Below are 25697 nucleotides of genomic sequence, written 5' to 3'. Positions count from 1 at the left end.
TATTTGTACTATTTTCTACATTGTAGAATAATAGTGAAGACATCAAAACTAGGAAATAACACATATGGAGTCATATTGTAAACAAAAAAAAGTGTTCAACAAATCAAAATATATTTTATATATTTGTAAATCATTGTAATGTTGTTAACCTTAAAAATCTAAATGATAAAATTCAACCAGAGAGTCTCCTTCAGAGCATTAAAACTCATGGTACCCTTCGCCTCATATCTGTGTGAAGTTGGATTCAGCAGTGCTCTCATCTGCATTAGTGCAGCATTCAAAACAACTGGGAACTGGGAACTCTTAGACTTTTCTGAACGGACTGAACATCCAACTCGGAATTCCATCTTGGGAACTATGACCTCTTTCTAGAGCTCTGACATTCCGACCTGAAGATCACGGATGTCATGATTTGACCTCGTATTTTTCAGAGTTCCCAGTTGTCGCGAAAGCACCATAAAACCAAATATCGATCCAGGTTGGATGAGACAGCAGAGATGAGGTGTGCACTGTCGACCACTCCCCCTAACTTTGAGAAGCGCCAACGTGACATGCATCAAGCGCTCTCATTAGCGGTGATGAGATAAGAGACATTATGTCAGACTAATTTGCAATTGACAGTCATAGCCCCACATTAAATGTATGTGATGGTGAGTTGAGAAGACTATCAGAAATACTGTTAGAATGTTTTTCAATGGACTGCCATAGCCCCAAATAAAAATAAAACATTTAAAAAAAAGAGGTTGACATTGGGTGTTAATTACATATTTTGTTTCACATGGTTGGGGTCCCGAGAATTTTCAGATATCAAAATGGGGTCGTGGATGAAAGAAGTTTGAGAACACCTGGTCTATGACGAGAGCGAGAGAGCGATATGACTGTCTATGACCTCACAGAGAGAGAGAGAGAGGAGGACAGGGTTTATGACCTCACAGAGAGAGAGAACAGTGTCTATGACCTCACAGAGAGAGAGAGGAGTGCATCTATGACCTCACAGAGAGAGAGAGAGGACTGCGTCTATGACCTCACAGAGAGTGGAGGACAGAGTTCTTTGAGCTCACAGAGAGAGCAGAAGTGTTTGAGCGCGGTGGGGAAGTGGAGACAGAGAGTGGAGGACAGAGTTCTTTGAGCTCACAGAGAGAGCAGAAGTGTTTGAGCGCGGTGGGGAAGTGGAGACAGAGAGTGGAGGACAGAGTTCTTTGAGCTCACAGAGAGAGCAGAAGTGTTTGAGCGCGGTGGGGAAGTGGAGACAGAGAGTGGAGGACAGAGTTCTTTGAGCTCACAGAGAGAGCAGAAGTGTTTGAGCGCGGTGGGGAAGTGGAGACAGAGAGTGGAGGACAGAGTTCTTTGAGCTCACAGAGAGAGCAGAAGTGTTTGAGCGCGGTGAGGAAGTGGAGACAGCAGCAAATCAGACAGGAGGAAGTGTCTCATCACAGGCGATAAGAACTCAGCCACAGATGCACACTCAAAGATTATCATGTAAAAACCCAGACAGAATTCAGATGCGCCACCAGAACAATGTGGGATTGTTCCCTGTGGACGATCCATCCACTCTGTACCGTGTACACCTCCAGCCATTCCGACAGCCATTAGATCGCCAAAGCGATGACATTTTCACACATAATTTATGATAGCAGGGACACAGGAATACCCCTTTTATCCTCCTCCTAAATATTGTGCAACTAAGACCCAAAAAGTCACTTTTTATCAATAACATAACTCATGCCTTACGTTGTGAACAGGCTCCATAGTACAATAACCATACATGGCTTTACGAAACAGAGTCAGAAACCGAAGAGTTCTCACGATAGGTTCGCCCTCCTGTTCTTTTAAAGGTAAGAGGAACATACACTCTCCTCAAACAACAGCCATTGTTTAGACAGCCATGTCTCGTTTTTCAGCTGAAAAACACTGTACAGTAAACAGCAGCGATGCCAAACCCCATCACTGGGCGTGTGAGTATCTACAGGCAGAGGGTGGTAAGTGGAAAGTCCTCCTGTGGGGAGTGGGGACCATCCCTGTGCAGGGACATGTTTCGAACGGGGCCTAACAGAGCACCTGAAAGTGAAACCACGCTGCTGCCGGAACAGGTGTTTAACGAGGCGTTGCCGCGGCGACCGGGGTGTAAAAAGACGCCGGCGTGCAGCCCTCGTTAGCACCTGACAACAGCTTGGCTCATCGCTGGAATTTCTCCTCTCATTTTGTGTTGTTGTTGGCAGCGTGGCGAAAACAAACATGTTAGCTGGGAACGGGCTATTTTTAACCCTGTGAGGTTACTGTGACGGAGGGATGAAACCGACGGCAGGAATGTCATCTAATCCTGTCCACCCTTTGCTCCCAAATCAGCACCTGCAGGGTAAGAGTGACAGCACAGGCTGGGGACGTCAGAGTATAAAGAGAGAGAGAAAGAGAGGGAGAGAATGAAATACACATGAAAGAGAGAGGAGGGTGGAGGCAGGAAAATCACCTATTGTTAATGCCCTAAATCAGATGTAAAAGTGTGAGGGTGACAGCTTGTTGCCAACACTGCAGAACTGCTGACGTCCAAGTTAATACAAACACACAGAGAGACACAGAGAGAGACAGAGAGAGAGAGAGTCAAACCTACTAACTAAAGTCTAGACTTAGGGCCCAATACTGGAAGTCAGAGTTCTCTCTGGAAGACAGTGTCATAGAAAGGGCAGTAAGAGTCTTCCTGTTTGTGTCACAGCCCTGAGTGCATTATCCCCTGCATCCTCACTATCAGCCTTGCCACACACACAGACACACAGAGGACGAGACAAGCTCAGGCCTCCTAAATGCTTGACTGGCTGCACACACAGCTGGCACAACTTTCAGAGGGAAACCCTGGAGTTGAACAACAGAGACTACATGTGTAGGATACCAAATGATTCACTACTAGCTTATTATAAAGTTATAGTAATGTTAAAACTAAGTATGTGATTTTAACGTTTGCCCTATACATGGCTATAGGCATAGTGCTGTGTAATGCAGGGGAGGCTCTTCAGAGAAGGAAGGGGAGGACCATACTACTCAGTGAATTTAATAAAAATGGTAAAACATTAAAAAAAGTTATATTTTTTTAGATAAAACTATACTAAATATATTCACGTCACCAAAACACTGACTAAAACACTGTTCCGCAACAAAGGTCTACAGTAGTCTCAACAGCACCCTCTAGGGTAGCACCATGGTGTTGCCAGAGGACAGCTATTTTCCGTCCTCCTCTGGGAACATTGACTTCAATTCAAAACCTAGCAAACTCATGGTTCTCAAACCCTTCCGAAGACTTACACATTAACTTCACTAGGGTAGGGGGCAGCATTTGGAATTTTGGATGAAAAGTGTGCCCAAATTAAACTGCCTGCTACTCAGGTCCAGAAGCTAGGATATGCATATAATTGGTAGATTTTGATTGAAAACACTCTAAAGTTTCCAGAACTGTTAAAATAATGTCTGTGAGTATAACAGAACTGATATGGCAGGCGAAAACCTGAGGAAAATCCATCCAGGAAATACCTATATTTTGAAAGGCTGTTTTTCCATTGAAAGACTATCCACCATACAAAGACTTTGGACCCAGTTCACAATCTCTATGGCTTCTTCTACATGTGGCCAGTCTTTAGGCATTGTTTCAGGCTTTTACTAAGAAAAATGAGGGAGATGCAGCACTTTCAATGAGTGGACAGTGGAAATTTCCAGACATGAGTCCACCGCGTGATCGGGAGCGCGCCTTTCTTGTTTCTCGTTTTCTATTGATGAAGTTCTTGTCCGTTTGAAATATTGATTATTTATGACAAAAACAACCTGAGGATTGATTTTAAACATCGTTTGACATGTTTCTACGAACTATTATTGTACTTTTTAGATTTTTCGTCTGTCTGTTGTGACCGCGCTTTGTTCCAATGGATTGCTGAACAAAACGCACCAACAAAACTGAGGTTTTTGGACATAAAGAGGGACTTTATCGAACAAAACAAACATTTATTGTGTAACACGGAGTCTTCGGAGTGCAACCATATGAAGATCATTAAAGGTAAGTGATCAATTTTATCGCTATTTCTGACTTTTGTTACTCCTCTTCTTGGCTGCTAACTGTTTGTAATGATTTGTCTGCTGGGCTGTTCTCAGATAAATCGCATGGCTTGCTTTCGCCGTAAAGCCTTTTTGAAATCTGACACCATGGTTGGATTAACAAAAAGCTTATCTTTAAACCGATGTATAACACTTGTATGTTTCATGAATTTTTATAATGAGTATTTCTGTTTTTGAATTTGGCGCTCTGCAATTTCACTGGATGTTGGCCAGGTGGGACGCTAGCGTCTCACACCCCCTAGAGAGGTTAATTATGATGATTTCCGGAGGAAATCCTTCAACCTATCAGAGCTCTTGCAGCCGATCAAAGGATCAGAGACTGAATATAGTACTGAAAGCATAAGCTACAGCTAGCTGCAGTACATGAAGTGTGGTGAGTAGTTGACTCAAAAAAGAACGTTTTGAACAAATGCATTTCTTCAAAAAATGAAGGACAAGAAGAAGGAACGAGAGAAAGAGCTATATTTCGTGGTATTTTTTTTATTCTTCTTAGTTTCCCCATTCACTCAGTTAGCTAGATAATGCAGCTAATTTAGCCTACTCAACAACCTCACTCAAACAGAAAGGAATGCTCTTTATGGGTGTTCAGGTTCAGTGAACCCACATTTTTTTCCTGACTCGTGGTTGGCGGTGGAAGGAGGTATGAGGCAGTGATTTGTCTGAACTTCGTCATGGAGAGTAGGGCATGGAAAGACACACAGGTTTACATTCCTGACGTGGCTGCTGCATACCAGAACACGCTCTGTAAACCAGCAGGACAGGAGAGGGAGAGGAGTGGAAACACTGATGACACACACACACACACACACAAATATACAAGGCACACATACACACGTTGTATATGAATTGTATACACAAACATGCTTGACATACACACCAATAAAAATACACACAGCATACTGTACACACAGTGTATAAACATATATAAACAAACATGCAAAGTGTAAACAAGAATACACACAGCCATATACACTATATACAGTTGAAGTTGGAAGTTTACACACACTTAGGTTGGGGTCAATAAAACTTGTTTTTCAACCACTCCACAAATTTCTTGTTAACAAACTATAGTTTTGGCAAGTCGGTTAGGACATCTACTTTGTGCATGACAAGTAATTTTTCCAACAATTGTTTACAGACAGATTATTTCAATTGAGTCAATTGGAGGGGTACCTGTGGATGGATTTCAAAGCCTACCTTCAAACTCAGTGCCTGTTTGCTTGACATCATGGGAAAAATCAAAAGAAATCAGCCAAGACCTCAGAAAAAACAATTGTAAACCTCCACAAGTCTGGTTCATCCTTGGGAGTAATTTCCAAACGCCTGAAGGTACCACGTTCATCTGTACAAACAAAAGTACGCAAGTACAAACACCATGGGACCACGTAGCCGTCATTCCGCCCAGGAAGGAGACACGTTCTGTCTCCTAGAGATGAACGGACTTTGATGCGAAAAGTGCAAATCAATCCCAGAACAACAGCAAAGGACCTTGTGAAGATGCTGGAGGAAACGGGTACAAAAGTATCTATATCCACAGTCAAACGAATCCTATATCGACATAACCTGAAAGGCCGCTCAGCAAGGAAGAAGCCACTGCTCCAAAACCACCATAAAAAAGCCAGACTACGGTTTGAAACTGCACATGGGGACAAAGATCGTACTTTTTGGACAAATGTCTTCTGGTCTGATGAAACAAAAATAGAACCGTTTGGCCATAATGACCATCATTATGTTTGGAGGAAAAAGGGGGAGGCTTGCATGCTGAAGAATACCATCCCAACTGTGAAGCACCATGTTGTGGGGGTGCTTTGATGCAGGAAGGACTGGTGCACTTCACAAAATAGACAGCATCATGAGGAGAGAAAATTATGTGGATATATTGAAGCAACATCTCAAGACATCAGTCAGGAAGTTAAAGTTTGGTCGCAAATGGGTCTTTCAAATGGACAATGACCCCAAGCTCACTTCCGAAGTTGTGGCAAAATGGCTTAAGGACAACAAAGTCAAGGTATTAGAGCGGCCATCACAAAGCCCTGACCTCAATCCTATAGAAAATTTGAGGGCAGAACTGAAAAAGCATGTGCGAGCAAGGAGGCCTAAAAACCTGAGTCAGTTACACCAGCTCTGTCAGGAGGAATGGGCCAAAATTCACCCAATTTATTGTGGGAAGCTTGTGGAAGGCTACCCAAAACATTTGACCAAAGTTAAACAATTTAAAGGCATTGCTACCAAATACTAATTGAGTGTATGTAAACTTCTGACCCACTGGGAATGTGATGAAAGAAATAAAAGCTGAAATAAATAATTCTCTCTACTATTATTCTGACATTTCACACTCTTAAAATAAAGTGGTGATCCTAACTGACCTAAGACAGGGAATTTTTATTAGGATTAAATGTCAGGAATTATGAAAAACTGAGTTTAAATGTATTTGGCTGAGGTGTATGTAAACTTCAGACTTCAACTGTATACAAACATATGTGAACACCCCTTGAAATTAGTGGATTTGGCGATTTCATCCACCCCCGTTGCTGACTGGTGTATAAATTTGAGCACACAGTCATGCAATTTCCATAGACAAACATTGGCAGTAGAAGGGCCTTACTGAAGAGCTCAGTGACTTTCAATGTGGCACCGTCATAGGATGCCACCTTTCCAACAAGTCAGTTCGTCAAATTTCTGCCCATGTGCTCTTATTGTGAAGTGGAAACATCTAGGAGCCACAACAGCTCAGCCGTGAAGTCGTAGGTCACACAAGCTCACAGAATGGGACCACCGAGTGCTAAAGAGTGTAGCATGTAAAAATCGTCTGTCCTCGGTTGCAACACTCACAACCGAGTTCCAAACTACCTCTGGAAGCAACGTCAGCACAAGAACTGTTCGTCGGCAGCGTCATGAAGTGGATTTCCATGGCCGAGCAGCCGCACACAAGCCTAAGATCACCATGTGACATGCCAAGCGTCGGCTGGAGTGGTGTAAAGTTCGACACCATTGCACTCTGGAGCAGTGGAAATGCGTTCTCTGGAGTGATGAATCACGCTTCACCATCTGGGCGAATCTGGGTTTGGTGGATGCCAGGAGAACGCTACCTGCCCCAATGCATAGTGCCAAGCGTAAAGTTTGGTGGAGGAGGAATACTGGTCTGGGGTTGTTTTTCATGGTTTGGGCTAGGTCCCTTAGTTCCAGTAAAGGGATATCTTAAAATCTTAACGCTATAGCATACAATGACATTCTACACGATTCTGTGCTTCCAACTTTGTGGCAACAGTTTGGGGAAGGCCTGCTCCCGTTTCAGCCTGACAATGCCCCCGTGCACAAAGCGAGCTCCACACAGAAATGGTTTGTCGAGATCGGTGTGGAAGAACTTGACTGACCTGCACAGAGCACTGACCTCAACCCCATCAAACACCTTTGGGATGAATTGGAACGCCGAGCACGTGCCAGGTCAAACCGCCCAACATCAGTGCCCTACCTCACTAATGCTCGTGGCTGAATGGAAGTAAGTCCCCGCAGCAATGTTACAACATTTAATGGAGAGCCTTCCCAGAAGAGTGGAGGCTGTTATACCAGCAAAGGGGGGACCTCCATATTAATGCCCATAATTTTGGAATGAGATGTTCGACATGCAGGTGTCCACATACTTTTGGTTTTGTAGTGTATAAACAGGTCTATAGGCTATAATAACGCAGACTTCATCCACACAAGCCCCTACAGAAAACAAACACACTGATCCTGACCAAAACAGATCTGGGGTGTATTCATTATTGCACACTCACAGAAAACATTTTGCAATGAAAACAAGCGGTTCTCACGGGACAAGTTCACGTTAGTCCCTCCCCGTTTCGGTGTGTTTGCTTCCTCTTGGTTCCTAGTGAATACACCCCTGGACTACCATGTTAACACAGACACGTGTAAAGTCTGGGCTCCCGCGTGGTGCAGCGGTCTAAGGCACTGCATCTCAGTGCAAGAGGCATCAGTACAGTCCCTGGTTCAGTCATCCGGCCGTGATTGGGACTCCCATAGAGCGGAGCACAATCGGACCAGTGTCGCCCGGGGTAGGCCGTCATTGTAAATAAGAATTTATTCTTAACTGACTTTCCTAGTTAAATAAAGGTTACATTTTTGTATTTATAAATTGACCCTCCTAGGTTAGGCCATAGGGCCAGAGTGACTGAAGCGGGGATCAGCACCAACATATATCTCTCATTTCCATGTAGGAACGGACCCTCGCGTCACATCAGCACAGGTTCCTTGTGCAGGGGCCAATCAACTCCCTCCAGACCAGGAACCCTGGTTGACCCTACTGGCCAGAAGAAGTCCCTTTTGAAGGGCCAGGCTTGACCAGCTGGGCCAGCATATAGCCCTAATCAGCCTGCTATCATGATCCGGGGCTATGACATATTCTAAACAAAGCAGAAGAGCCCAAGCTGGAATTATTTTTGCTCCAGTATCCAGGGCAATAAAGTTCAGCTCCAGATACTTCCTCTTGACCACAGAATGTGGCAAGCCTAAGAAAACAGGCCTATTCATTCAACGATGGACCAAGATGTCCAACCTTCACTCAGGGGTAAATGTAACATAGTTAAAGTAAATCCGGAACACTACAATTAGTATGATATGTATTCATTTGGGGATGTCCATCATCCATTTCATATTATATGTTACGAATTACAATTCGTATGAAATGTTACGAATTTGCAAAATGTTTGATATGTTACAAATTCCAATTTGTTGTGGCTAACGTTAGCTAGGTGGCTAACACTAATATTAGCTAGGCAAGGGGTTAGGTTTTGAGGTTAGGGTTAATGATCATGTTAGGGTTAAGGTTAGGTGTTAGGTTAAAGGGTTAAGGGTTAAGATCAAATAGTGCTGCTGCACTGTCATCCCACCAATGACCCCCATTCCATCAACTGAGTGTAACTATACAGCTAATTGCCATTTCTCTCTAATGTATAGCGCTTTAGGTTAACATTAAATACTGCATAACTTTAACATTAGAACTGAACCACGACTTGCCCTTTTAAGTTGCTTCCTTCACTCACAATTCACAGACCATACTCTTTCGCTGTATGCACCCGCGTGACCTATTAAGTATAGTCTTGAGTATGTAAATGTTGCTCTATGCTCGGGTGGGGGCTCGGAGACAAAGCGTCTTATTCTTTCTGGGGGAGCGGGTAGGTAACGTGAGAGCCGTGTCCAGACTGGAGAGGGGGGACCTGGGGATAAAGGAGCTGCGCTCGGCTGTACTGAACGGGGCTTTTGTGGGCCTGCCTCTCCCTCTGCCTGGCTGGCCAGGTAAGCAAATAGAGGCCCAGGGGATCAGGGCCAGGTTCTTATCTACACACTCAGCACAGCTTTCTATATTCACAAGAAAAGGAGGGAGAGGAAAAGAGGGGGAGACCTGAAAGAGAAAGAGAGAAAGTAAAGGAGTCAGGGATAGGAGAGGGAACAGGTGTACGAAACATACAGATGTAGGATCTTCATTTGACCAGTTTCTCACAGCAGGAAAATAATCCTGCAGCAACAGGACATGTGAATTATTGCGTGGGATATAATTAATGGACATTTCTGTAGGGTTTGATACATTTTTAGTTAGGTCAAATCAAACTTTTAAGTGGAAATTACAAACTTTAGAAGCCTTTTTAAACCTTGAATACACTACATTTCCTGCTGTGCAACAACAGGGGGATCAAATTAAGATCCTACATCTGTACAGCAGGATAAGGAGGAGAACGAGGGATTAAGATGGACAAAATGTAGAGGAGGTAGAGAGACAGAGAGAGTGATTATTCTCCTCCTCCCTCCATCCCTCTCCACTCAGCAGGCCGGGTGTTATAGATGGGACTCTCCAGGGAGATCTCAAAATAACACTGCACAACATGTGTTTGCTAAACATTCCCAATGCGTGCTGGGAGTGCATGGTTGGTCACACACACACACACACCATCCCCATCCACGCTGCGAGCCACAATGGACACATTACTGGGCTGTGAGTCATTCCCTTTATGTAGGCTCCCTCTCCTCCCTTCCTATGCTTTTGTTCCTCCCCTCCTTCCCATAACCCATTCTGGTTTTGATCCCTCATTCCCATTTTCAGGTCAGGACGGGTTTTCACTGATCTGCTTAGAGAGAAAGAGGAGGGAGAGAGAGAGTGTGGAGAGAGAGAGAGAGTGGAGAGAGAGAGAGGGTGGAGAGAGAGAGGGTGGAGAGAGAGAGAGAGAGAGGGTGGAGAGAGAGAGAGAGGGTGGAGAGAGAGAGAGAGAGAGAGAGGGTGGAGAGAGAGAGAGAGAGAGAAAGGGGTGGAGAGAGAGAGAGAGAGAGAGGGTGGAGAGAGAGAGAGGGTGGAGAGAGAGAGAGAGAGAGGGTGGAGAGAGAGAGAGAGAGAGAGAGAGAGGGTGGAGAGAGAGAGAGAGAGGGTGGAGGAGAGAGAGAGAGAGAGAGAGAGGGTGGAGAGAGAGAGAGAGAGAGAGAGAGGGTGGAGAGAGAGAGAGAGAGGGTGGAGAGAGAGAGAGAGAGAGAGGTGGAGAGAGAGAGAGAGGGTGGAGAGAGAGAGAGAGAGGGTGGAAAGAGAGAGAGAGAGGGGTGGAGAGAGAGAGAGAGGGTGGAGAGAGAGAGAGAGGGTGGAGAGAGAGAGAGAGGGTGGAGAGAGAGAGAGAGGGTGGAGAGAGAGAGAGAGGGTGGAGAGAGAGAGAGAGGGTGGAGAGAGAGAGAGAGAGAGAGAGGGGTGGAGAGAGAGAGAGAGAGAGAGAGAGAGAGAGTGGAGAGAGAGAGAGAGAGAGAGAGTGGAGAGAGAGAGAGAGAGAGAGAGAGAGTAGAGAGAGAGAGAGAGAGAGAGGAGAGAGTGAGAGAGAGAGAGGAGGAGAGAGAGAGAGAGAGAGAGAGAGGAGGGTGGAGAGAGAGAGAGAGGAGAGAGGAGGGTGGAGAGAGAGAGAAGAGGGTGGAGTTAGAGAGAGAGAGAGGGTGGAGAGGAGAGAGAGAGAGGGGTGGAGAGAGAGAGAGAGAGGTGGAGAGAGAGAGAGAGGGTGGAGGAGAGAGAGAGAGGAGAGGGTGGAGAGAGGAGAGAGAGGGGTGGAGAGAGAGAGAGAGAGAGAGAGGGTGGAGAGAGAGAGAGAGAGAGAGAGAGAGAGAGAGAGAGAGTGGAGAGAGAGAGAGAGAGAGAGAGAGTGGAGAGAGAGAGAGAGAGAGAGAGAGAGAGTGGAGAGAGAGAGAGAGAGAGAGAGAGAGATGCAGGCTGGTGCTCCAGCTCCAGTCACATGACTAATGTGAGCACTCCGCTCTCAAAGAATTCCACTCCACAAAGAGTTTGGCTGGACATTTTTTTTTTTTTTTTTTTTTTTACAAGGGACCCCAGCGATCCCTTCTAGCGAAGCTCCCAGCACAATACTAGAAACAAAATGTTTAAGTCTGACTCCATCTCTTTCTCTCTCCACCGAGTCCTCTCCTCAGCCCTAATGTAATTTGTTTACCTACTGAGGTAGCGCCGTGGCCTAGCTCCTCTCCTCTCCTCTCCTGCCCACCCCCATCCCTTTCCCCAGCCAGCCTGGCAGTCCTCTCTCCCCCTTAGGCTCAGGTCCAAAACAGCCCCAGGAGGACCAGGGCGACCCCACCCAACCAGCCCTCATACTGACCCATTGTCGTCGGGCTTACCTAACACGGACCATTACTAAAACACCAACCCTAACTCCTACACTAAACCCTTCTTGTCATATGGCGGCCATTTTGGTATTACTTCATTTTGGAATATAATGTGGGTATGAAACTACGTACTGACTTCTGTAGAATTGATGTGTGAGGTGTCCTGTACTTCCTGTGATTCTTACTAAAAACACAAACAATGAAATCAAAGTAACTGGGATGAATCACATTTGTTAGCCCACATACTGTAAGTAATTAGCCACGGTTCAACAGGTTTTTCACAGTGAACCCAGAGCACGAGGCCAAGCGCGTTGAAGACCCACATGACACGCCTATATATTTCTTTCATGTAATCTACAGTTTCGTAATCTTCCCGTTTTCCTTGTCATCACCGCCGCTTCTTCTACCTCATCCTCCAACCATCCCTGCTGACATCTGTGTCACTCCCTTCCTTCCTATGAAAGTCACTGCAGTGCCAGCTTCAGTGTTTGTGTATTTACTACATGCCTCTCTAACCTCAGGTTCCCAGAGAGTGCGAGTGTGTGTGTGTGTGTGCGTGCGCGTGCGCACAGGCCTCCACCACACATCCCGCGCCAGCACAGACACTCGTGTTAAGCACGACCCACAAACCACGGGGAGTCTGCAGCTGTCCCTGGTAACCACAGCTGCCATCTATGACCTTATAACAAAAAAAGGCCCTCCGACCCTCCAGAGCAAACACTGCTTTTCCTGGAACGCACCAAACAACATCATCCAGGCAGCTTCTCCAAAAGACACAATATCGAAGTTAAAGCTGCAATATGTCACTTTTTGGGCGACCCGACCAAATTCACATTGAAATGTGAGTTATAGATCGGTCATTCTGATGGAAAGCAAGTCTAAGAAGATCTGTTCTGTGTGCTATTTCTAGGCTCCCAGTTCAGAACATTCTGTTTTTTGCGTCTTCAGTTTTGTACACCGGCTTCAAACAGCTGAAAATACAATACTTTTGGTTCTGGAAAATATATTTCACAGCGGTTTAGATGGTGCAATGATTCTCTCTCTACACTATAGCCGACTTACTTGCTGTCACATAAATGGAAATTAGGCGAACTATTGGAATTTTAGCAACCAGGAAATGGTGGAGGCGATTTCTGCATAGCGGATCTTTAGGAGCCTCTTCCTCAGGTTTCAATGTTACCGATTGGGAGAGGGCTTCCTTGCAGCCTTTATGTAAGTAGGTGTTGTTGAGATAGAAGCGTACATGTCCTGCTAACTGTGCACTACACAGAGCTCTCCCTGCTCTCAAAGAGCCCTGTGTGTGCCGTCTGTTGCCCTGAAAAGAGAGGAATTTTGCTGCCTGCCTGCCTGCTGGACCAGCTGGGAGGGTTTTGGCACAGTAACATGCCACCAAACGCTTCTGCTGCTGCTTAAAATTGGATTACGGTACAAGACTGGTTTCTAGCAGAGCTAAATCATTGGATTAGTATCATAAGGTCTCGGGGTGATCTGGAATGCAGGGGCTCTACAGTAACAGTAAGTATGGACCTAGTGTACAGCCTTGACACTTTCTGTAGAAAAACACTGAAAAAGGTACTAACTAGACTGAGTGATAGGCATCAACAATTCCGTAGTGATAAAGTCCTTTTTAAGTGTTGAAATGAACTGCATTGCCAAACTCTATGAAACCGTGGCTTCAAACTGGATACAAAACCACAGCATTCCCATTGATTCTAGCAGTGTGGCCTGAACCTTGCTTCCCATCTCTCTCTCTCTCTCAATCTCTGTAAATGTCATTTTCTCTCTCTCTGTCAATTTCCTTTTCACTCTCTTGCCCTCTTTCTAAATCTCTCTCAATCTCTGTCAATACACCTTTATCTCTCGCTCTCTGTCATCCCATCTCTGCCATTAGTGGTGTTTTGAATAGTCAAATGGAGGAGTACGTTGCCTGCTAATGCCCACCAGAAAACACTGTACGTCCATGCAAAGCTGCTCCGCTATGATGCAAATGAACGAGTGGGGAAGAGAATGAGGGACGGGTAGGGGGTTTCGGTGAGGAAGCACTGTGCGGATCATTAGCGGCGGCCAACGGTTTGATATTGGGCACCATTTCCTCCAGAGGTCTGCTGGTTGTGTGTGTGTGTGTGTGTGTGTGTGTGTGGCTTAGTAAAGCTGTGGTGTGGTAAAGGCGTGGTGGCTCAGACCATTGTGCTACCACGGTAATGCTTCCCTGACTCACTCTGCTGTGCACCTGCCTGGGTTTAGCGAATTCGCTGACAAAAGGCTTTGGTCTGATAAGCAGTGTAGGTATTAGTAACCAATATAGGACTCCGAAAACACAAACACGCAACCAAATTGGGTTAGAACAAGACCAAATGTATCAAACCAGATCATGTCAGCCAATGAACATGTGATATACTCAGACCTACCATTCAGAAGGCTGGATCGGTTTGACAGACAGACCTGGGGTAGGCCGAAGTCGCCGCGTACAATAATACAGAAGCATTGAACGCTAGACGATTGTTTTCAGCCACACAATGCAACGTCGTCAATCAGGCTGGACACTTATCAACATCATCAGGATTGGCGGCACAGTGTGTGTGGGTGCGCGAGTACTCTTTGCTGCTTTCGTGCGTGCGCATACGTGCAATACCCCTGCCTGTGTACAGTGTGTGCAGTTGTTTAAAAAGTACTTAATTAAAAAAATACTTTAACCTCTTCACTAGCGAGTTCCAAATATCTCTAACGGAGTTATTGAGATGCGCGTGATGTCAGAATGCACTCGCTGTTCCAAAATGGGATTGTTATGCCACAGGACAGTTAACCCACGCCGCCCTCAAACCAAGACACGCTGCCTGCTAATTATCTATACGCTGTGTTTCCACTTGTCAGTTTAAACTTATAGTTTGAATTGAGGTGTGTTCCGCCTCCTCATTAATTCACATAGAAGTAGCCCATTTCACTGTTGCGGACTATTTATGTTTGAGGCTTTACTGATCCGGACAAACTTCTCTCACTTCCCCAGTGTTTCCCCAGATCTAGTATGCAGGCATTTGCGCATCTCCAGACAGAACAGGCCTTGCACTAACTTTTCCCCCCTGGTACGTTTTTCCGGCTGGCGCCCGCATTGCATTCATTGTTGTTTTCCTTAAAAATAACAACTTTGGACATGTGTGTCAGACCAAAGATGTTATAACAAAATGAGGTGAAGGATGGTTCACTCATCTTTTGAGTAAACCTCTGGAAATGAATGATGCTAGATGACACACCCCCTTCAACATGCATCCTACAAACAGACCCAACTCATCTTGCAACCTCTTATCTTTGGTTGACATGGCGGCGAGCACAAACTACCCATCGTCGGATTACTTTCGATTTTTAGAAAGTGTTTTACTCAATTGTTTCGATCAGTGGTGAGCTCACTCGTGACGTGATGAATTGTAAATAGTAATTGCTATTAGCTAATTCATATTATGGTTTCTGCCAGCCCAGAGTTATCTAAATATGACCACTTGTGTTACGTCAATCTATCCTCAGTTAGCGCTAGGACTAATGTAGCCTACATTTTCCGGTTTGGATAATTGTGTTATGCTGTCGCTACTTCTGTGAATGTCTGAACATTGCATCCAAAACTAAACTGGTCACATTCAGGACATAATGCTGTAAGGACTGTGTTTGTGCAAAATGTTTCTGTGAAAAAACAGTGTGGCCAGCGCAAATGCTGACTGTTGCGCCAATCGTTACTGCCACCACCATGCTTCACCGTAGGGATGGTGCCAGGTGTCCTCCAGACGTGACGCTTGGCATTCAGGCCAAAGAGTTCAATCTTGGTTTCATCAGACCAGAGAATCTTGTTTCTCATGGTCTGAGAGTCCTTTAGGTACCTTTTGACAAACTCCAAGCAGGCTGTCATGTGTCTTTTACTGAGGAGTGGCTTCCATCTGGCCACTCTACCATAAAGGCCTGATTGGTGGAGTGCTGCAGAGATGGTTGTCCTTCTGGAAGGTTCTCCCATCTCCATAGAGGAACTGGAGCTCTGTCAGAGTGACCATCGGTTTCTTGGTCACCTCACTGACCAAGGCCCTTCTCCCCCGATTGCTCAGTTTGGCCAGGCGGCCAGCTCTTAGGAAGAGAATTGGTGGTTCAAAACTTCATTTAAGAATGATGGAGGCCATTGTGTTCTTGGGGACCTTCAATGCTGCAGAAATGTTTTGGTACCCTTCCCCAGATCTGTGCCTCGACACAATCCTGTCTCGGAGCTCTATGGACAATTCCTTCGACCTTATGGCATGGTTTTTGCTCTGACATGCACTGTCAACTGTGGGACCTTATATAGACAGGTGTGTGCCTTTCCAAATCATGCCCAACCAGTTGAATTTACCACAGGTGGTCTTCAAGTTATACAACATCTCAATGAGGATCAATGGAAACAGAATGCATCCGAGCTCATTTTCAAGTCTCATAGCAAAGGGTCTGAATACTAATGTAAATAAGGTATTTGTTTTTATAAATGTGCAAAAATGTCTAAAAACCTGTTTTGCTTTGTCATTAGGGGGTATTGTGTGTAGACTGATGAGGAAAAAATGTATTTAATACATTTTAGAATAAGTCTGTAAGTAACAAAATAAAATGTGGAAAAAGGGAAGGGGCCTGAATACTTTACGAATGCACTCTATATTTCAGCATTTACTTTTGATACCTAAGTATATTTAAAACCAAATACTTTTCGACTTACTCAAGTAGTATTTTACTGGTGACTTTCACTTTTACTTGAGTCAATTTCTATAAAGGTATGACAATTGGGTACTTTTTCCACCACTGGGTGTGTGTGTGTGTGTGTGTGCGTGCGTGCATACGTGTGTGTGTGTGTACATGCGGGTGTGTGTAAACGAGAGACAGAGGTAAACAGGAGATTGTGTGTGCGTGTGATCACGTTCCCAGGCCCATTCCAGAACGGAGGTGGAAACATGGCCAGGCCAGGGACTCTCAGTCGCAGCTGTGTGTGTGTGTGTGTGTGTGTGTGGGTGGAGATGGCCCACCTGTCCAATTCGCTTCACATCTTCCTATGCACAGTTCCCCATTTCAATTGCCCTTAGCCTTTACTGCTCTCTTTTGCCCTTGTGTAAATCTTTTTCACTCTTCCTTCTTCCCTCCATTCCTCTCTATGCGAGGTAACCGGGTCAACAACACTCAGTGAGACTCATTCACTGCACATACCACTTTAGAGTGCCTATAAGGGAGTAGTGAGGGTAGCCACTTGTTGCATGCTAGACTGAGAATCACAGACACACATTTTGAAACCTAAATAGCAAGGAAACAAGGTTGACTAACAGTTGCAATCTGTGATCCTGATAGAGCATGTGAAACCATTTTTTTCTCTACCTCTTTTGCCCAACGGAAATACAGGAAGACAATGAAGGGTGTTTTCTTAGTGAATAACTATACCAACCATGGGTCTGTGGGAAGTTCTAACAGGCATCAGTTATTACAATCCTGTTACAACAATCATCTGACATGATGAACCTTTGGTGATACTACAACACCTCAACTGACAACCGGCACAGTCAAGCCTCGACAGGTCGGCCCTCCCCAGTCACTCACACTCACATTACAAGTCCAATTAGTAAACAGGTTATTGGTCTGAGAGTTAAGGACCCGTTAAATAGACACACATCTTGGCAGTGAGACTTGACTGGCTGATGAAAGACAGACAAAACAAGGGACAAAATAAAGCTCACAGCCAAATGGTACTGTAGTAGGCTGAATGGGTTTTTGAGTAGGGCTGTTACAGTGACCGTATTACCGCCACACCGGCGGTCACGAGTCATGACGGCAGTCAAATTCCACGTGACTGTTTAGTCATTGAAATTAGGCTTCTCCAAGCTCTGATGCTGCCGCTGGTCATTAGTAGCCTACCAAACTCCGTCCCTCTAGTCACTCTGATATCATTGCAAATGTAATTGAAAATCTAAATCAAACACTTCATGAGAGCCCATGAGCTCATGTTGCACAACATTTCTATAAGCTATGCAATTGTGGGAGAAAACAGAGGGATGGCCTCTACTAAAAAGAGGAGGGTCCCATCAGCTTTCTGTAAGCTAGGCCTACTATATTTATTTCTTAACTTTCCTAATATTAAGCACATTGCTTACATTTACAACAAGGATATAGCCTACCTGGTTGGCATGAAAATGAACGACAGGAATTGCGTCACCATTCACTAAGTGCATAGATTACAAGTATTTTCCCCCTTGCCCCTGTTTCGAGACAGGTGCATGATAGCCTAATAGTTGATCAACATTTTAAGCTAAAAGATCTGATCTGTTGCGTCAGCCTCATTGCTTACATTTTTTTTTGATGCTAGTGATTGGATTAAATTTGGGATCTATCGCATCCCACAACTGTTCCAGACTATGTTTGGAATATTTATTTCCACGCCCAGAATAGGTCAAGTTTTGTACTATTTGGGATAGTAGATTGACATACCGTAATTTCCGGACTATTAAGCGCACCTGAATATAAGCCGCTCCCACTGAATTAAAAAAGATATATTATTTTGAACATAAATAAGCCGCACATGTCTATAAGCCGCAGGTGCCTACCGGTACATTGAAACAAATTAACTTTACACAGGCTTTAACGAAACACGGCTTGTAACAAAACATTTAAAATTAGCAGTAAGCTTTAGTTGTCTTTTTGGACTGAGTCAATTCCTCACACTGCTGTTTCCAACATCTTATCATCAACTCATTAAGACCAAGCTCCCGTGCAGCAGCTCCATTTCCTTTTCCAACAGCCAGATCAATCGCCTTCAACTTGAAAGCTGCATCATATGCATTTCTCCGTGACTTTGCCATGATGAGGGTGACAAAATGACTACCGTAATCAGAATGATGGGAAGTTTGAGAGCGCTCAATTTAATCTAAACAGTAAACAAAAAAGTTGTTTGACCTTAACCTGTTCTGCAATTTCATTGGTCTAATGAAAACTTCATGCCGCCAAAAAACTGAGCACGTCAGAGAATGTTTTTTTTAAGAAAAAAAAATTGAAAGCGGGAAAAATCCATATATTAGCCGCGTCATTGTTTAAGTCGCGAGGTTCAAAGCCTGGGAAAAAAGTTGCGGCTTATAGTCCGGAATTTACGGTAGGCTAGTGCTTTTGCTGTTCGTTAGCCCTACTCATCTTGTTGGCTGACGAAAAGTAAATGATGACAATTCTTCCAATATCTTCAATATGCACCTCAGAATTGGACAAGGACACGTAGACTTGCGTCCCCGATGTGTCTGTCTTCACTTGTAGCCTGTGACAAAGACCTGATCACGTGACGGGCATTGGCTAATAAGAATTGAGCTACCTGAGAGTCATGTAAGTGAAAGGTGCTTCGGGGGAACGCAGCCGGGACAAGGGAATTACATTTATTATATTCAGCTCAAGGGCAAAAACGGCCACTCTATAGACCTCAATTGTCCTGAAACAATGAGAGAGCTCTACCAAACAGTTAGCACCAAATTATCCTACCCAACCTCTTCTCCCACCAACCCCAGAGAGATGGGAGGTGCCTTGGGGGAAAATGTGGAGGACGAGGGGAGGGGATGGAGGTGGAAGAGGCGGATGTGGATCGCCCACAAACAGAGTGCTCCAAAAGGAAACAGGCCTCATTTCCTCCACTTTATCCCTCAGACAATGGGCAGCGGGGAGAGGGATGGAGAAAGTAGATAGAGACGAGGGGATAGGGAGGAGGAGTGGAGAGGAAGGGAGAGGAGGAGAAGAGGGAAGAACTGATGTGAGAAGAAGACAGGGAAGGACAGGGGAGAGAAGTGAGGATAGCGGGGAGAGAAGTGAGGATAGCGGGGAGAGAAGTGAGGATAGCGGGGAGAGAAGTGAGGATAGCGGGGAGAGAAGTGAGGATAGCGGGGAGAGAAGTGAGGATAGCGGGGAGAGAAGTGAGGATAGCGGGGAGAGAAGTGAGGATAGCGGGGAGAGAAGTGAGGATAGCGGGGAGAGAAGTGAGGATAGCGGGGAGAGAAGTGAGGATAGGGGAGAGAAGTGAGGATAGCGGGGAGAGAAGTGAGGATAGCGGGGAGAGAAGTGAGGATAGCGGGGAGAGAAGTGGGGATAGCGGGGAGAGAAGTGGGGATAGCGGGGAGAGAAGTGAGGATAGCGGGGAGAGAAGTGGGGATAGCGGGGAGAGAAGTGAGGATAGCGGGGAGAGAAGTGAGGATAGCGGGGAGAGAAGTGGGGATAGCGGGGAGAGAAGTGGGGATAGTGGGGAGAGAAGTGAGGATAGCGGGGAGAGAAGTGAGGATAGCGGGGAGAGAAGTGAGGATAGCGGGGAGAGAAGTGAGGATAGGGGAGAGAAGTGGGGATAGCGGGGAGAGAAGTGAGGATAGCGGGGAGAGAAGTGAGGATAGCGGGGAGAGAAGTGAGGATAGCGGGGAGAGAAGTGGGGATAGTGGGGAGAGAAGTGAGGATAGCAGAGAGAAGTGAGGATAGGGGAGAGAGGAGCGGAGAGGGGAGAGAGAGGAGCGGAGAGGGGAGAGAGAGGAGCGGAGAGGGGAGAGAGAGGAGCGGAGAGGGGAGAGAGAGGAGCGGAGAGGGGAGAGAGAGGAGCGGAGAGGGGAGAGAGAGGAGCGGAGAGGGGAGAGAATAACAGCGTTGAGAAGAGAAAGGGAATGAAGGAAGGAGAGAAGATGAGAGTAGGAGGAGGGAATGCAATGATGCCTTTCCACAAATCACTGAATAAACCATCAAGTGTTCTGCGGTTTCAGGGTTGAACTGACAGACAGACACAGCCTTAGTGTTCTTATTTGTTCCTATTCCGCTAGGAGCAGGGGCTGGGGGCAGGGAAAGAGAGTGTGCTCTTACATACTGTAGGCTCTGAAGTTAACGGAAAAACGTGTCAATGGAACACAGGGAGGCTAGCTGGCTGTTAAATAAACAGAGAGAGTAGCCTGGCCTGGCCGTGATGACTCAACATTTCTGACTGAGACAGACGAACGGGAGAGGAGAGCCGAAAGGAATGATGGAAGAGCCGTGCCAAACACCCGTACTCCTGACACACACGCGCACAGTCATATAGAAGGCGTGACAGCGCCTCCTTCCCCTCAGGAGGTTGAAAAAGTTTGGTATGGGCCCTCAAATCCTCAAACAATGTTACAGCTGCATCATTGAGAGCAACTTGACTTGCTGCATCACTGGTTGGTGTGGCAACAGCACCGCCCTCGATCGCATGGCGCTACAGGGGGTGGTGCGGACAGACCAATACATCACTGGGACCAAGATCCGTGCCATCCAGGACCTCCATATCAGGCGGTGTGAATAAAAGGCCCGGAAAATCGTTAATACGTGTCACATATCAGTTTGCAAACAATGTCAAATAAATACTTGAGTTATTAAAGCCGCATACAAACATGGGCTCTTTTTTGCTTTCTTGAGTAAGGCAGCTCCATAATGCAGGTGTTTCAGCCTAGCTCAGTGCTTTCTGTGGTGGTGGGGCAGCCAGCGGAAAATACGGAGCGTAGGGGTCGGTAATGTTTTCTAGTTGCGCCGTGATTGGCTCAGTGTTCTGTCACTGCAAAATCTACAGGTAAAGCAAGAAAATTCAAGCCCCTTGGGTGCTGCCAGACTTAAATTAGAAGGTGTCATCCAAGAAGGCTCAAGGTCATTGGCCACAGATAAAAAAACATCAAATCACATTATATCTACAGAAGCTTTGGCCCAGCGTCATCCAGGTTAGGCCGGCTGGGATGTCCTTGTCTCATCGTGCTCTCGCAGCTCCTTGTGGCGCCTTCAAGTTGTCTTCAGTCGTCAGTTCGACAGTGTTTCCACCGACACATTAGTGCGCCTGGCTACCGGGTTAAGCGAGCATTGTGTCAAGAAGCAGTGCGGCTTGGCTCTCGACCTTTGCCAAGTCCATAGAGGAGTTGCAGCGATGAGCCAAGATCGTAACTACCAATTGGATATAACAAAAAAGGGAGTAACCGCATGGGCCAGAAAAGTTAGAATACATTGGCCATGGTGTCAATCCAGCATGATGACTGCCGCGTTCAAAACAACTGGAAACTCGGAAATCTCAGACTTCAGTGAGTTCAACTGGGAACTTGGATAAAACTGGTAAAATACGGAAAATTATTTTTAACGGTCATCCAACTTGGAATTCTATGTCGGGATTTCTGGCCTCTTTCTAGAGCCTACAAGAAGGACCGTCGTGCCACCTTCCTGGTCAAGTGAGCACAGCAAAACAAGGTGAGTCCAAAAATGTATTGTATTCTGCTGCATAAATGATGTAATATGCCAGGGAGATATGTATACTGTAGCTAAGAAAGTATTACTAAGTGTATGTTGTGTGGTAAACTGTTAGTAGCCCCTATGCCTCACCCTAATTATTTGGTCCCTTTCCCCCTCCTAATTTAGCCTATTGTTCTGACTTGGTGGTGCACATATAGCCTATAGGTTGTTTTAGAGAAATGCAATCATCTAATATAGTAAGAGCTTTCTTATATGCCCCCTTTATTTATCCTATGGTTCTGACTTGGTGTACAGGGAAAATGCTGTAAGAACAGTCAATGTTCTGAATTCTGTCGCTGTACATTTCAAAAAGTACTGAACAAATAGTTATATTGACTATGTCCGTCCTACAGTAGCTCGCTCATTAATGTCTTAATTACGGATTGCCTCTTATCCGCTCGTCGTCCCGTTATGCCATAGTTCGTACAACTCACTTGTCAGTAGAAACCACATTTGTTTAAGCAAGTCAGCCATATCAGCTATGTTTTATTTAAAGGCAGTAAATGAGCCTGAATGAACTGTTTCGCTGCCAGACGAGGCTCCGCTGATAACCAGGTGTAGCGGTGGTAAGGATTCACTCCATGGTGCTGAAAAGAAAGCTCTGCTGTTGGGACAGGTTTACGTAGGCCCTAACAGTTTGTTGGCACCGTTTCTCACCGTTATAGTGCAATTCATGTGTTGTTTAGTGTTGTGTAGTGGCTTTGCTGGCATGCATCTAAAAAAACATTGATATTGATTACTGCATAATTGGGTTTAGAGCTGCGAAGAAAGGCATTTCACTCTACTTGTGAAAGTGACATTAAAACGTTAAACTTGAGTGGACACTACAGTACAGTATTCTGAAGGGAGAAAAGGAGAGTCCTAGCATCAGATTTACAGTTGACAGAGACTCATACAATTGGCTGGTTTTGTTCCGCACATCAATAACAGATTAGGGAAAGCAGTGGTGGAGGCTGAGGGAGATTTGTTTCTTTCAGCATTTCCTTGAAAAGTTGCCAGTGGCTAATTTTTCAAGCTCCCGCTGGCCAACCTCCAGTGTCTGGCTTTGGAAATCTGGTAATCTAACCATCTCACAGTCTAATTGGCTGATAAAAATCTACGCCTCTTATTCAAGGCACTGATTTGAGGATAATGTTCTCCTGCTGGCTGCTGCAAAATGGCCGCCTTGCTTCTTCTCTGTGTGTGTGTGAAAAAGAGAGAGAGAGACCAATGGAAAGAAAAGGGTGGCATAGAGTCTCAGAGAAGATCAAAATTGCTTCACCATCACTGGTATAGCACTTACAGCTCGTCAGTAATTACTAAACAGATAAACACAAAAAATACACACACCAACGTGGTCTCAGGGCAATTCGTATTATTCTGTACTTAAATATGTCACAACGCGTCTCAAACACGCAACCTTTGGATTGCTAGACGGTCGCAGATTACGCTCACCCATCCTCCCTGATCAACCTTCTTACTCTTGTTTCTGTCTAAAGTAACTAGACCATTAGTAGGTATCATACATCTTGGAGATGCTCAGACATACATCAAGTATGTTTCGTATGGCTCTAAGGCCAGGCTGCGCGCACACACACACACACACACACACACACGTGCTCTCACCTTGATGTCTACGATGGAGCAGGCGATCTGTTTGACGTAGGCTAAGTCAGCGGTCTGTGGCAGCAGCACTGACTCTCTGGTCAGCCCAATCTGGAGGATGAAGGAGACCCCTGCCGGGATGGGGGGCACGTGGGAAATGGCAGCCCCCCCAGGGCCCTGCCCGGCACCCAGGTCCACAGGGGGGAAGCCACCCTGAGTAGAGGTAGGAGGCACAGCCATGGGGGTCCCCTGCTGCATCACCACAGAGCCTGGGGGAGAAGGGCCCCCTGGGTGGAAGAAGACCTGGGACAGGGGTCCCGGCGACATGCAGGGGCTGGCGTTGGCCATCCCTCGCTACACACGCACACACGCTCTACCTCCCTCAGAGAGCAGGACCGTGAGAGTGTGGACACGCTGATCCACACACAAACACACTGCTGCAGAGTCTCTTTCCTGTGTCCACCCCCTCTCCTAGAGGATATCCCTATCCAGGAAGCACTGCTCCTTCCTTTCTTCTCTCCCTCTTGATTTTTGTGACCTGCACTCACACTTGTTCTTTCATTATCCCGGCAAGGCAAGAGTGAGCGACAGACTTAGAAAAACTTCTCCCCTCCTACCTCTCCTCCACCCCTCCTCCGGTGAAGAAGCTGCTCTGCAGATGAGAAAGTCCAAATTTTTCACAGGAAACACTGAGGAAGGGGAAAAAACAACCACCAAAAGTTTGTTGTCCTACACGCCAACCTGTACAAAAAAGCTTCCTTGAGCAGGAAACTGAGAGAACGAAGGAGAAAGACAGCCTGGTGGGACTTTTCTTTTGCCCTGTTTCAGTTTCAGCCGAGTTAACTATTTTCTGTAGAAAACCAAGACAGAGACAGCTACGTGAAGGTACCTCCCCCTCCCCTCTCCTTTCTGAACTTGCCACAATCAAGGAGGAAGTGATATGACTGACACTGCTCTCTGCCAATGGGAGGGGTGAGCTCTGCATAAGCCTATGTCAGTCCCTCCCCCTCCCTGGTCTCCTCTCAAGCTAGCAACCCCGCCCCCTTCTCTCTTTTTCCTTCCTCTGTGTTTAAGGTTGGGTTAATTCTTCTTGTTTACTCCTTCTCTAAACAGCTGGGCTCGTCTTACTCTAGCCTGAGGGGAACTGCTCACAAATATGTCTCTCTTTCTTTTAAAACACTATCACTTTTCTCCGTGGCTTTGCTTTTTTGGTTCTCTCTCGCTCTCCTCTCCCTCTTGGCAGTGCCAACGACATACAGGTCTCTCTCTGATTCTAATATAGAACCGCACCTATGGTGCGTCTACGAGCTGTAAAAATGGGAGGAAAAACAGAACTGTAAACATACATTTTGGTATGTAACTAACTAGCTTTATGACTTTTGGTAGGTACTCGTTGTTGAATGTTTGCTCAATGTCTAATTGTGTATTATGAAAAACTGATTTAGATATAGATATTCTAATTAGCGTCATCTATGGCTAATAGATTAAGAGAAGTGACCACAATAAACCTACTGTAAAAAGCACATTCTTATCGGCGGTTGTTCTGAGTTGAAGCTTTAAGGACCACTAGAGGGACATGTATCCCTCAAGAGTCTCTGACATCTTCATCATAAGACTGGACTGATCCAAGGTCTGTTTTGATCTTCATCACATAAGTAACACAAACACAACTGACCTTGCTCGTCTTCAGGAACGGGTGACGCAAGCTTGATATTTCTGAGTTGTCTTCTCCAGAGCTTGGGGAGCAGGTGGGTGTCACAACTGTCATGTTAATGGGACTTTTTCATGAACAATCCTTTGGTCACTTGCTTGTTGTGGGTCCTGTTTTATGTTATCCCAGAGACCTGTAAAACCTGCCTAGTTCGTTCCTGTTCTGGACAGAAGTCAGGTGAGGGAGAGAAGAGTGTATTGGGTTGTTCCATGAAATTAGTCCATTTTGGGTAGTGTAACATTTGATTTCACCAAATGTTTACATTCTTTCATAAAGAGGACAAACTTAATAAAAACATGTTTTCCCATCTCAAGAGATGTTACATTTCTTTTAAATAAATGACTTGACGATTTCATCTTAAATCAGCCAGAAATCCCCTTGTGACAGGGGGAATGTTAAAACATTT

General features: G+C 45.6%; 1 protein-coding gene across 2 annotated transcripts in view; it reads right to left on the bottom strand.

Moving 5' to 3' along the window:
* The window catches only part of LOC115205963 (serine/threonine-protein kinase D2), a 70294-nt gene extending 45756 nt beyond the window's left edge, over nt 1–24538 (bottom strand). The window contains exon 1 of one of the 2 annotated variants that reach the window (XM_029772417.1): nt 23602–24538. In XM_029772417.1, coding sequence (XP_029628277.1) covers nt 23602–23928 — 327 coding nt within the window. In that variant the 5' untranslated portion in view covers nt 23929–24538. The remainder of the gene's footprint in view (nt 1–23601) is intronic. The other variant, XM_029772418.1, reaches the window with a different exon arrangement.
* Nucleotides 24539–25697: the final 1159 nt, after the last annotated feature.

Source organism: Salmo trutta, chromosome 13 (assembly GCF_901001165.1).
Source record: "Salmo trutta chromosome 13, fSalTru1.1, whole genome shotgun sequence".
NCBI lineage: Eukaryota > Metazoa > Chordata > Actinopteri > Salmoniformes > Salmonidae > Salmo > Salmo trutta.
The sequence above is the reverse complement of the archived record's forward strand: the minus strand, read 5'-3'. Positions and strand labels throughout refer to the sequence as shown.